The following is a 13,015-nucleotide window of genomic DNA, read 5'->3' on the forward strand; positions in this document are numbered from 1 at the left end:
GTAGGATTCAGGTTTACACATGCACAGGAATTTATCATTCCAAGCCTACCTCATACACATTGTTTTATCTTTTGGTCAGATGTTATAAGAGGAGCAAGTTTACCTAAACAAATCAAGAAATTTTCATAGGTGCTACCCAGCAGAACTACCATTGAGGCAATTTATTACCTAGCAGTTCAAAGGGGAAAGCAGGTTTTTGAGTTAGGACCTCAGAACGAGGAAAGGCATCTTACTTCTTTGTAAAAAACATGCAAGCCGTACAGGACGAACAGAGGCTAGAGAACCTTTGCCATACATTGGCCCTACTTCCTTCCTTAAAATACCTATTTAAATAGACTTTTTCTGTTCTTCTGTGTATTACTCCCTTTCTACATGTTTTTTCCCTCCCAGAACAGCTAATATAACAATTCTTCACCTCGCCTCCCTGCCATAACTTTGTGCTTTGCACTCATGCCAGCTCTATCAACTTGTTAGCACTGTTCTGTCATCTCAGAGTACTCTTTATCTACCTACAATAACAACTGATATGACTTCCAGAAAAATGGTCAGCATCAGAGATCCGACCTATCACTGGAGAATGGTGTAAGGCTAGTAATACTACACCATAGTGGGGATCCAGCACTAACTCACACTTAACAACTCCAAATCCATTGACTCCAAGTAGTGAGATAGGGTCAGTGTGGTTCTGCTGTGTAGTCACCTAAGACAAGTTGAAGTGGGGTATCTCAGTAGTATTAACTCAGGCTGATTTACAGAAAACTCAAGATCTATGTCTCAGCAAGACTGTACCAACAAGCAAACAGATCAAACACCCTCCCACCGCCCCCAAACACCTCCTTTCCCCTGTTTTGAAAGAACTCAGACTTTCAGCAAATATGCAGTTTCTGTTTTTCCAGATTCTATTTGTGCACAAATTCATCACAATCCAGTATCAAATGATTCCTCTATACCAGACTGTGGTCAAAATTCCCAAACCTTTACATTGAAGAAGCAGGAAATCCCTTCTTAACCATTCTCTATCTTCTGGTATAAAGCTCTATCTACAGTTCAAGATTTACCATGAAATAATCAACTGTATGGAATTTCTTTTAGAGATCACATAGGAACAGGATCAAAGCCTAAGCGTAAACTGTGTTATTAAATATACATCCAAACAGAAGAAACATGTTTAAAAGGGTAATACTGACAGTATCTGTGATTTTCTCTTTAAAATGTGTAGACTTCGATACAATGATAAATATAGGTTGATTAACCTTGTTCCAGATTTAAATGTATAACCAATTAACTAAATTAAACTTTCAAAAAATAACAGTCATTGGCATTATTCTTTGAATAATCCTTGTTTAGTTTCCATGATGGTACACATTTTAATGAAAAACTCATTATAATGTAGCATAAGGCATAATTAATTCTGGAAGATTTTTTTGAGTAAATAGCTAGTACAGATGTTGAATTCCATTTTTCTATCAGCTTTATTAATCTCTCATAAACCAGTATTTCCACTATAATGGCTTGTAACAGCTCCACAGAAGTTTTAGAAATGCATTAGCTGTCATCAGTGGTGTTAATCTAACTAGGATGTCATAATTTGTATGATGGTACTTTAACATTGTGATTTTGGAAACAACACTTACAGCTTTGTTTTATGCTTTGAAAAGGAGCATCTATATATAACAGATGGAATATTAAATAATAATTATTTAATTTTTCTGTAGTTAGAAAATTACTTAACCTGTTTAGCTAACAGTGTCGAGCATACATTTATTTAGGAAAATCTGCTTAGTCAATGGTTAAGTTCAAATCTAAGTGTATCTAATCAAATTGTAAAATGAATTAATCTATATAGTGACAGACAGACAATTTTAACCAAAGTTATGCTTTATGGATATGGTACAGTGAACTTTTACCCTAGGATTAGAATTGCTGTGCAAGCATATAATTCAGCTTCACAAACTCCAAACACCTTCACTGGGAAGTGTTTCTAGGGTATTTGCTGAGCTTGTGCAAGAGTCATTTAAATTCAAAGAGAAACACTAGAAAGATGAAATGAATCCCAGGTGCTCTTACACTCCAGAAATAGATGCTTTAAGACAGGAACAAAGAGAATTAGTGTTAGCAAACATACAGAAATCCTCTCTTCCCCTGGATTCCTCTTACTTAAGTGCATGTTTTTATATATATAGTACTATGGTATTTCCTACCTTCTGAATTATATATAACATTATTTTTCAAAGTTTTAAACAAACTTGTGAAAGGAAGTTTGTTACAAAATCTGCTTCTTGGAGGATACTGCTAGCTTCCAAATCCACACCATGCTAAAAAGCCCCAGGCATCTAAAACTTCTCTGTCTTCTGAGGGCATATAAAATAGTCAAAAGCACACGCTCTTCCCCTTTCCTTCATTTTAACTGATGGGGAAAATTTTCCAAGCCACCTTGGAATGATAACTACTAACTGCCCAAGAACTTGGGTGCCTACAATAGTCCTCACTGGGTTAAGACTATTCATGAAGTGAAAACAACTACTCAGCTACGTAGGATGACTCTTGAAACTAGCTTCTGAAAAACTTCTAGCACTTCATGACTATTCAGGAAAAATAATATGTAATCAGTTGCTTAAGTGAAAGGAGAATGGGATCTCTATTACTTGTCATTGAGCTGTGCTCCATGACTACTTCTAACGATTCTTCTTCACTAGTCTTAAGTCCTTTCTTTCTCCACTACCAACTTAAATTTTGACATTTTTGAAATATTGTTTGTTGCTTATGACCAGACAAGAATATTTCCTCATGCGGGTCACTGTGAATTCAACTGTTTTCTGAAAGAAGATTCACTAGATTTCCAGGTAATTTCTGTAACATCTTTTCCCTCACCTTGCATACTGGAACTGTCAAAAAGAAGCCTCTCCAACAGGTATGTGCCCTAAAATATATTATCTGCCACTTACAAGGACAAAGTTTTCTTAAAATGGCCCTACTGTGTCTCACGCTATCTGCTTTAAAGGACTGATCTGTTGTAGTAATACGGGTGCAACAATATTCTACATTCCATTAAGGAGAGTGCAAGACAGTGCTCCAAAATTCATCATTCCAAAAATCAAAAGAGAAAAAAAAGAAAGATCTGAAATAACTGAAAGGAACAACATGGAACTTTGCTTTCAGACTGCCTGAGGCTGAAAGGAAGGCTAGGTATTACAGATAAAATATACATTATATAAAAACAAATAAGCAGGTAAAAACAATATTATAACAAACCATGGAAACAAAGAATGTAACAACTTAAAGTAAGAAAGTACCAGAGTACTCCTAGTAAAGAAACCAAACTGCAAATCTGTATTTTGCCAGCCATAGATGAGTGTATGGGGGAAGGTAACAGACGCTAGCTTAACATAGCAAAATTATGGGTCACTAGGGAAGGATTTAAAATTGGATGGATACACAAATAAATGAAAAATGTATCCCAGTTTACATGAAGACTTTGTGAGACGAATCACACAGTGCTTCTTACAAATTTCCTTATTAGGACCTGCCTAAGAACTTGATAAATAGTTTACTGGAGAAGTTAAGCTGAAATGGAAATGATAACTTCATTAAGCATTTCTGTCTCATAAGGAGGAAAAGTACCTTAAATAGTATCCTTTCATTTACTAGAAGATGACTATGTGGAAAGTCAATTTTTTAGAAATTACCTATCAATTATGATAGACGGAAAAGTAAAATTCTGTGAAATGCTGAAAATGATAAATGCAAAAAATCACCATCCTTTTGTTTTGTATGAAATGTCATTTCAGGACTTCCCAGCAGACCTGTGGGAAGGGCAGGAGGTATGCCAGTTAGCCAGTTCCCCAGCATATGCACAGTCGGCAGCTGTTAGGAAGACTTGCTAGGCCCCAGAATGACAACAGCAGTCTTCAAATCGCACTTTGTGAACGTGTCACTGGAAATCCATATTAATGCCACCACCTGACCTAAAGAGCCATATTCCTGGAGCGTTCTAATTTACTACAGCATGAGCATTTCAAAGTCAGAAAAACAGTCTTAGAAGGGCTACTCAGGAAGAAGAATCTATAGTGTTTTGTAAATATATAGTGTTTTCCAGTCCCCAAGTAATACTTTACTTACATAGTGTCTGTTGTGCATCTGCTATGTATCTCATAGTCTCCATTTTTAGCTGTCATGCGTTTCCTCAATAAAGGTTTTCTTTTACAGAAGTGTACATTCAGAAAAAAAGCAGAGCTATAACAATCATGTCACTGGTCCTACTGTTTACCATTATCTTCAAGGTTTTAGGGTTGATTTACATTGCGTTCCTCCCTATTTGACTTTAATTGTCTGCTTCAAGTTGTCAGGACATAACTATATCTTAGATTTGCATTGCATTAGGGGATCTTTTCCTTTCTCTATTGATCTTGTCTTATGAAGTAATTTAACTCAATTCTAATTTTCTTTTGCATGCGGGGTGCTCTCTATCCAAGGAAGTGAGTTATGTGTATTCAAGTGGTGCATCTTATGAATCTTGTTAAGCTTTACCGCCTTATAGCCCGCACTGATGGAATATTTAATCACAGAAATGAGCTGGCAGATATGATGTACAATACGGTTAAGCCTTGCGGCGTGTGTCTTCACCGGCAATTGAGAAACGGGTGAATTTGCCATTCATCAGTGCCATCGTGACAGCTTTGTATAACCTTCTGGTTTTTTACTTATTTATGAAGATTAAAGGTACTTTAAATCAACAGTTTCTCTGCAAATGTATCAGCTTTATTTCAGAAGTGGCCACATTTTTCATCATTTATTAGGAGCTAAAGGAACTTCTTGCACTGACTATGAAAGAGTTGGTACAATTTTAGCATGACAGTGTTGGAGACAATAATTAAACCAAATAACTAGAACTTTAGCTGTCTTAAAAATCACATTTCTAATTTTATAATCTTCAAAAGTGCAATTGCTTCTTCTCCAAGTAAGGTGGCGGGGGTGGACACAAAAGGAAAGATACGTCGCAGTATTCTATTACAGCACGCAAGAACTGCATTGATCTTTTACTGTCTCATTTTCTAACTACTTTAAGAGAGCTGCACAGAGCTTTTTCTTTTTTTTTTTTAACTAAATTGCTTAAAAGAAAGTTTAAATGTCTGAGAAAAAATTATCTTTTAGTCAATACAGAAAATATGCATTTGATACGCATTTAAAAAAACCCCTAAACTGCTTGCATGTATAAACAGAAAAAAATCTGAAATACATGAAGTATATTGATAGAACTTTCTGCATAGGTGTGGTGGAGTGCATGTCATAATTCATAAAATTAAATTAATACTCTTCTAATGGTAATTAAAGATTCTCATTAAGAAGGGCAAACACCTCCCTTGTGTTGGCAATAAAAATGCACTTGGGACTTTAGGAGGTTATACAAAAAAATCAATAACCTGCCATTTTATAATTAAAAGACAAAATAAATGTTAGGGAAAAGTCCAGTAAATTAGGAAAATTACCTTCAGGAGAGATTGAAAATATTGATTTTAATTTACAAACTATGTGAACTCTTCATGCCCTACTTCATGAGACAATTATAAGTCAGATTGTTAATTCTGCATACGTATTAGAAAATTGATTACTGTACTATGGGAATATTATTATATTTGTCATTAACACAAAGTCATTTATATAAAATGACTAATAACTCTGACTTTCTAATTTATGCAGGTTCAGGGCTGGTTCACTAACTACTCAAAGGAGATCAATGTTAAATTCCTGTTTTCAATGTAGGCATACATCAAGGAAGGAAATAAATTCTGCCTACGCTAAATATTGCAATTCCATGAATGCCAAGTTAGTATTTTTATTATACTCTGCCACTTTTATAACACAATACCCTAAATGGAACATTTTTATCTATCTTAGTAGACACCACTGGATGTATTACAGGCAGCTTTTTTAAAATAAATATCTGTTTGTAACAGTAGTCCTAGCTGACAATTTTTATCTCTTGAAGTCCCTTGAACTAACGAAAGTTTTTCAGCTTTGTCTGGTGGAGGCTTGAATATCTCCGTGAATGGAGATTCCCCAGCTTCTAGGGGCCACCTCTTCACATGCTTAACCAACATCTGTGAAAAACGCTTTCCTAATATCTGATCTTTACTTGCTGTAAAGAATGTATTCTACAATTACCTCTTTATTTTCAATTACCTGAGTGTGTGACAATGGATAAAAATTTTTGTTTTTTTAAAACATGATTAGGTATTTATATTCAGTATACACCCCCCCAGACAACTGAAAAACAGATCCAAATGGAAAACTAAAAAATTCCCAGAGTTTCCCATGAAAGTCATGGAAGACTCATATAAGATTGTGAACCTAGGAAAGGAAGGCAACTTTATTACCTATTAGAAATATTTGGAGTTACAGTGATTATTTCTGTCTTAGATGTAAATTATTAGCTTTCAAAAAACGGCTTTTTTGGACTTGCTAGTAATTGTGTTTATGGGTGGGATTAAAATTCCTCTGAAATCAACTGGGTTTTGGAGTACAACCGTGTTTGGTTTCAATACTGTTGCTAAAGCACATTTAGAAACTGTTGCTAGCAATGACTGAGTTCAAGTAGAAAAAGACTGTATCTCATCAACCCCAAATTGTAACTAGGATCAGAATTCTACCTCAGTGAAGACTCAAGAGGTAATATAGATTATAAATACAGAAATTTGAAGAAACTGAAAACTAAATATAAAATTTAAAGAAAAATGTTCAAAAAAACCATTATGAACACAGATGTTCTATATTTACGCATGTCTAGGTACATGTATATGCATAAAATATATATTTATAGATAGACTTTTTTGGTTTTGTTGCTCACTAGGCTTAAATAATTCCTTGAGGAAAGCGACTGTACTGAAATATAGAATAAGATATAAATAAAATAAAAACCAAATAAAAACTCATGTAAAACTGGGATATTGCAGTACATTTCATATTATACTATCTACTTTCCAATAAAAAGGTATTCATATATCTTCTATATGAACTTTAGTATGCCCAGGTAACTGTTAAAATCCTGCATCACAAACCTGTAAGTGACTTGCACATAATGTGAATCAAACACAGAAACCAAACCTTACACCAAACATGTATTTTGCATGTTTTTAAAGAGTATTAAAAGAAAATATGGCACGGACAACTATAGCATAATCCTTACCTGCATAGAATTCTGGACTATAAACTGCACCAACAACTGGATTTAATTTCCAGCCTGCAGCAAACATAAAAACATAACGGAGTTAATACTACAATTAGTGATGACAATAATAATTTTTTAATTTTACTTTTCTATAGAGGTATACAGATAAAATAGCTTCAAAAAAGGTCATTTTAATGAAAGTTGTATAGGCATCTTAGCTCACTGATCTTTAATATCAGACTGAAGTATGGAAATAAGTAATGAAACAAGGCATTCTTTGGACCTGTAGTACTGGGATAAATTATCAGGTGAATTACCTTGGCTGCAATGCACAGTCGCCATAGACTTATTCCCTTAACTTTTGGAATTAAGTCAGAACTAGTTCAGGTATCCCTATATCATGTAGTACCAGAGTAGATCAGTTCTTTTTGATTGCTCTAACTCTCTGGTTACAAGCCAGAGAGGCCAAAACAGTTCATTTGCTGGACATAAATGTTTCTGATAAGCACGTGTTAGCGTAGGTTACAAGGCAATCAAATAATCTGAGCATTTTGATTCTACTCTGGGAAAAATGAAAGCGTAGTCACTGTATGGAAATGTCTATTGTGACAGGAAAGAGATTTGCGCACTGTAGGATCCCAGTCAAACGCCTGAGACTTTTTTTCCATTTGCATTTGTACATCAGACTGCGCGCACTGAAACAGGACAACTACAGGCAGGTACCAAAAGTGACTGTACTGCCTGCATTTACAGCTGATAAATGCTGTTAGCATGTTGCTATGGAGTAGCCGGCATGTAAGAAAATGCTGCAGTCACATTCTGCAAAGCTCTTAAGTGGTACAAATGCAGCCCCTGCCTTTGTCTTAAATGATCTCTGTCCTCCCACAGCTGGCATAAAACCAAAGCACAGAACCAATAGATATTCTGTATCGTGTGTTCTGGCCAAACTCCAAAGAGTTGCTGTCACGTCCTTACACCCGACACGGCATTTCCAGGTAAGCCTGGGGCGCAGAGGCTCCGTGCAGAAGCAGGGCCTGTATTCAAAGCATATGTGATGCTGAAGACATCAATGCTGAAGGAACTGAAGGGGAAGGGGTGAGAGAACAGCAGGAGAAAGCACTGGCAAACTCGTTAGCGTTCTCAGCCAATTATCTTTGTGTTTTGCTCAGCCACAGGTGGATCCACTCCAAACTCCACAGAACATCCCCCCACCCAGGCCCTTTTTTTCTTTAGTGTTTGAACAATTAGTTGAAGTACTGGGACTGAAAAATTAGGGATTTTCCAAAAGCACATTTGAATCGGAGGAGTAGAAAGCACCACTTCTAAATGGGAATAAAGAAAAAAACCTGAGGAAAAGCATCTTTTAAACTCAAGAACTATAGTATAAATAGATCCTACAAGTATGCTGCTGGAAACAAAATGCCATCAAGACAGGGACAACAAGGCTTTTCAAAATCAGAAGAGCCAAGATTAGAGGAATTTAAATGCAAACTGTATTGAGGCTTGTTTCTGCCTTGGCCATATCAAGTAATGCAAAAGCACAGTAGAAGACCATAAGACCATAATGCATTATAAGACTGAAGAAGTGTAATACAAAAATCTCAATAATAACCCAAAACTATTCCTACCCTTTAAAAATACTGTTTTCTCTATCTGATGCACAGTAACTATTCACCAGTAATTAACTGCGCAGTAACTGAGGTGAGGGGTGGTTGTGAAATGCAACTCATTAGTAAGTTCAAATAGAGCAAAGAGCAGCATTGCATGCAATCTGCACTGTGGAAATAATTGCAGTTGCTATACAAAGACAATTATGGAAGCTGAAAAACGGCCAACCAAGAAGGGCTAAAATTACTTTCCTCCTGAAAATATCACAGGATTTTTACCTGACCCTTCAATTTTACATACTACAGGAATATATTCAGGAATGTCATGGTATAACAAATACTCTTCGCCAAGCTTTGTGTGACAGAAAATCATCCAAATGTTGAGACTTTCAGTGAAAAACTAACTTTTTAAAGCTTAGAGAATATTTAATATTTCAAATTCATTACTTCCTCAAAAGACCACTGATCAACACCATCCAGAATGAAAGATTGGACTGAATTTCAGATCTGTCAGCTTTTGCTGTCAAAGCAGCTGACAGACACCTCTCAGCTTCTAAGTTACACTAACAGCGCCACAATTTGGCTGAGAGAAAGAAAAAATCTTGGAAGACACAGATTGCTCTTCACAGCTGAAAGCCACTCTCATATTTCAGTTCCTTACCTCTCTTTCAGTGACGGCTGTCTCGTCTAACTTTTTGAAGATTATACAGGAAATACTTCATTCATCGTGAAAATAACAGTAATTAAACTTAGCTTTATCTTGTCAGCTAGCAATGTGCTGGCCCATAGCTGTGTGGGTTAATCAAGTGTGATAGTAGTTGATGTATCCGAGCGAGCAGCTGCCAAGTAACTCTACTTCAGCAGCTGGAGGAGGCAAATTCTCTGCAGTGGGTGTCATTTTGTGCATTTTTCTTACTGTCACAGTATTAAACTCCCCCTCAAGTTGAAACTATAAACACTTAAAAAACAAACAAGGAAACGAACAATCTCTCTGCCTGCCCCCAAACCCCACCCTGTACAGTCATCCGAAGAAATGCACATTAAGTGTGCTAAAGGGAAGGAAATAATTGTACTGCACAGTGTAACAAGCTTTGGTAGAAAGTGGGGCACAGCAATGCAGAGAGGATTATTTTCACTTCACAGGCCAGACAGGCACCCGTGGCCGGAGGAATGCTTTGACGGGAAAGAAGCCCTGCGACACCATTTGCATTCCTCCTGTTTGCCTACAGAGGGGGGAGGAAAGGGGAAGGGGAGGGAATTTAACTGTGGTTATAGGTTCAAAATCACAGCTAGTGACTAAGCTGAGATCAACAGAAGGCTCAAATTCAAGGCACTGCAAGTATAAACTTTAAAACATATTTATCCCCCTACTGATCTCTGTTTCATGCCCCTCATTCATTGCTGCAGTTCTCTGAATCTACTTGCACATAATTCTCTATTCCCTACCACTTGGGTGAGCATCCTGAATTGCACTATGGGCATCAGAAGAAAGTATAACTGTGAACAGGGTAGGTTGGAACATCTAAAAATGTCTCCAAAATATTTTTGCCAACAAGTAGAACTCCTGACACTGAATTTATTTGCAAAGAAAAGGCAGTTCTATCTCCAAAGCACATCACAAATATGAGGTGAGCCATCAAAATCATCTTGTCTGATAACAAACTTGCACAAAAAAAGCTCTCCTAGCAACTGAACATTTATTAACTGCTCATTTTGAGAATCATCAAAAGTCACGGCAAAGCATACTTATTTCAAAAACCATCTAGGACACAAAAGCAAACCACTTATTTGAATGAAGCTGCATATATTAAAAAAAAAAGTCTAGGTTTTTGTGCTTTAAAAATCTACTGACTTTTGCAATCCTATTAACAACATGAGCCCTGTTATCAAACAACCAGCAGTATTCAGGAACGGAAGACAAAACAGAGTGTATCGTATTTTTAATTTACAATAAATATTAGTGCCTGATGTTTTCATATAATGCATGTGCCCCAACTATGTTTTGAACACCCGCCAATAACATGTCAGTCACCACATACTCTTTGAAAAACAAAGCCACACATTAAAAAAGTAGTGGTTCTGAAGAGAAAGGCATGTGCAAACAAAAAGTTTCTGGCTATCTGCATCAGAAGCATCTTGCAAATGTTAATATGCTCACAGAAGGACACAGGAAAACTAGCCTTATATTTTATTTGAGAGATGAGACCTTTACTTTAGACAACAATAACCTTTAATAATCAGCGATAGCTCTGGTTAATTCCTGGCAAAACGATAAAGAACTAGAATCATACAATGGCAGGATGACCGATAATACAAGCACTGATTAAACTAAATGAAGCCCCTTGCACATCTACACTTCCTTGTCGCTTGTAATGATTATGCAAGACGAACATGATTGTCCTTGTGTGTTTACTTTAGGAGCCCTCAGGTGTTAAAAAAAAAGTTAAAAAAATCAAAATGTATGAACTACAACCAGAGTTTGTCTTGGTAGATACCCATCAAATGGTGTGCAAAAGAACATCCTACATGCAACACCTTGGATGTACGGATTCACAAACATAAACGCTAATTTTTATGCACTGAACAGGATATTTCATACTTTTGGGGAGATCTAGTCCAGATGGGACAGGATGGAAAATGACAGGCAAAACACTTCAAGTGGGAAACACTTAACAGCAGATTTTCATCATTCTGGTTTTGGATATTAATAAATGATAACATATGACCTAAGTAATCCTGCTGTGCAGGCAGGAGACAGAGAAGAACATCCTCTAAAATCAGATTGCTAAAATCTCACATCTCTATTTCCAGCATTCCCTTCCTTCAGCACTGGATGTGCTGATATGTAATGTGTTATCTGCTAATTAACAGTTTTGTAGCCTTAGGATAATATGAATACAAAATATACACCATCATTTATAACAAAACTACTTTTAGCCTTTTATCATTACAATATAGCAGACAAAGTTCATAGGATCATATCCATATTGTTAATTTAGCTCGTTATTGCAACAAAATCTTGTTATGTGATCCAGTCAAGCTTTGTGTCTCTTTCGTTAGATTCACTGAGATATTTTAAAGCCAGTAAAAATGAAGGAGGTTTTCCCATCTGCACCATTTGCCAAGTTCCACATTTACGTACAAAATGAGGAAGAAAACAGTTTCTGAGAAAGCATGAGGAATTTCAGACTCTTCTTCTTCAGATCATTTTTAATTAGCTCAGTTATCACATGTCAAATGAAAACCATCACTATATTTTATTTTTACTGTGGTAGGAAAACATTGACTCTTTCAATAAAAAATAAAGCCACTGTTTGCCCTGGGTTTTAGTAAGACCTCACTAATGAGACCTCAGATATAGAAAATAAGATCCATTATATTTCAAAATGGAAAAGAGTCTGATCTACCTGTGGAAACCTTTACTGATGTACGTGCAGATTTCATCAGCTTTCTACTGGATGGGAAAAACTAAATTAAATTGAAAAGCAAATAATTGTAACTACACAGTCTAGTAAAAATGGAAAAAGTAATTGCAATTAACTTTAATTGATGTATTATTGTTTGATGTTGTTGAGTTAGGAACTTGTTAGAATTATCTGAACTAGCAAACGCAAACAGCTCAAGCACATGATCAAACATTGTCAAAGGAAACATTGTTAAAATGTATTCCTTTCAAACCCCTCAAATATCTATGGATTATTTTTCTATCATTAATGTACAACATTATACCAACTTAGGTCAGTATTAGAATGAATTTTTTTTAGATAGCTTGGAATTTAGATTTTTCCAAGGAAAAAAAGCTGGAAGCAGCACCCAATTACAGTTTGCCCTTTACTTCTAACAAATTGTGGAAAGAAGACACAGAAAATTATCTTTGACTAGATGCATGTCTTTGTACTAAAAAGTATCTCATGCCTGACAGAGACATTCTTCTTGCTGGTCTCCCTACCTCCCTCATCCAAGCAAAATCGTATCCTCCGATTAGTTCATTCATCGCAACATTAACACTGCACAAAGCTAGCAGAGAATAACGCTTTCCTGTCAGGTATATTTTCCTATACAAAAGTCACTGTGGTTAAAGACTTAGATTCTAATCAGGCCAAATAACGCATGCTATGCCCACATGGCTGTGAATTAGCTGCACTCTGCACAGACGGAATTTATGCCCAGCCATATGAAGTTTTAGGTTGCCGGACAAAGCCTGAGCCCAAGGAGATGCAGGGGCTGTGGACTATGACGCTTC

The 13,015-nt window shown here is 36.2% G+C and overlaps 1 protein-coding gene across 26 annotated transcripts in view; it reads right to left on the reverse strand.

The window, feature by feature from the left end:
- RBFOX1 (RNA binding fox-1 homolog 1) overlaps positions 1-13,015 on the reverse strand; it is a 1,377,247-nt gene that overhangs the window by 80,381 nt on the left and 1,283,851 nt on the right. For all 26 annotated transcript variants that reach the window (XM_052772622.1, XM_052772607.1, XM_052772605.1 and 23 more), the window contains one exon: positions 7,184-7,237. In XM_052772622.1, the coding sequence (XP_052628582.1) occupies positions 7,184-7,237 (54 nt within the window). The remainder of the gene's footprint in view (positions 1-7,183; positions 7,238-13,015) is intronic.

The sequence above is a fragment of the Harpia harpyja genome, chromosome 21 (assembly GCF_026419915.1).
Source record: "Harpia harpyja isolate bHarHar1 chromosome 21, bHarHar1 primary haplotype, whole genome shotgun sequence".
NCBI classification, from domain to species: Eukaryota; Metazoa; Chordata; class Aves; order Accipitriformes; family Accipitridae; genus Harpia; species Harpia harpyja.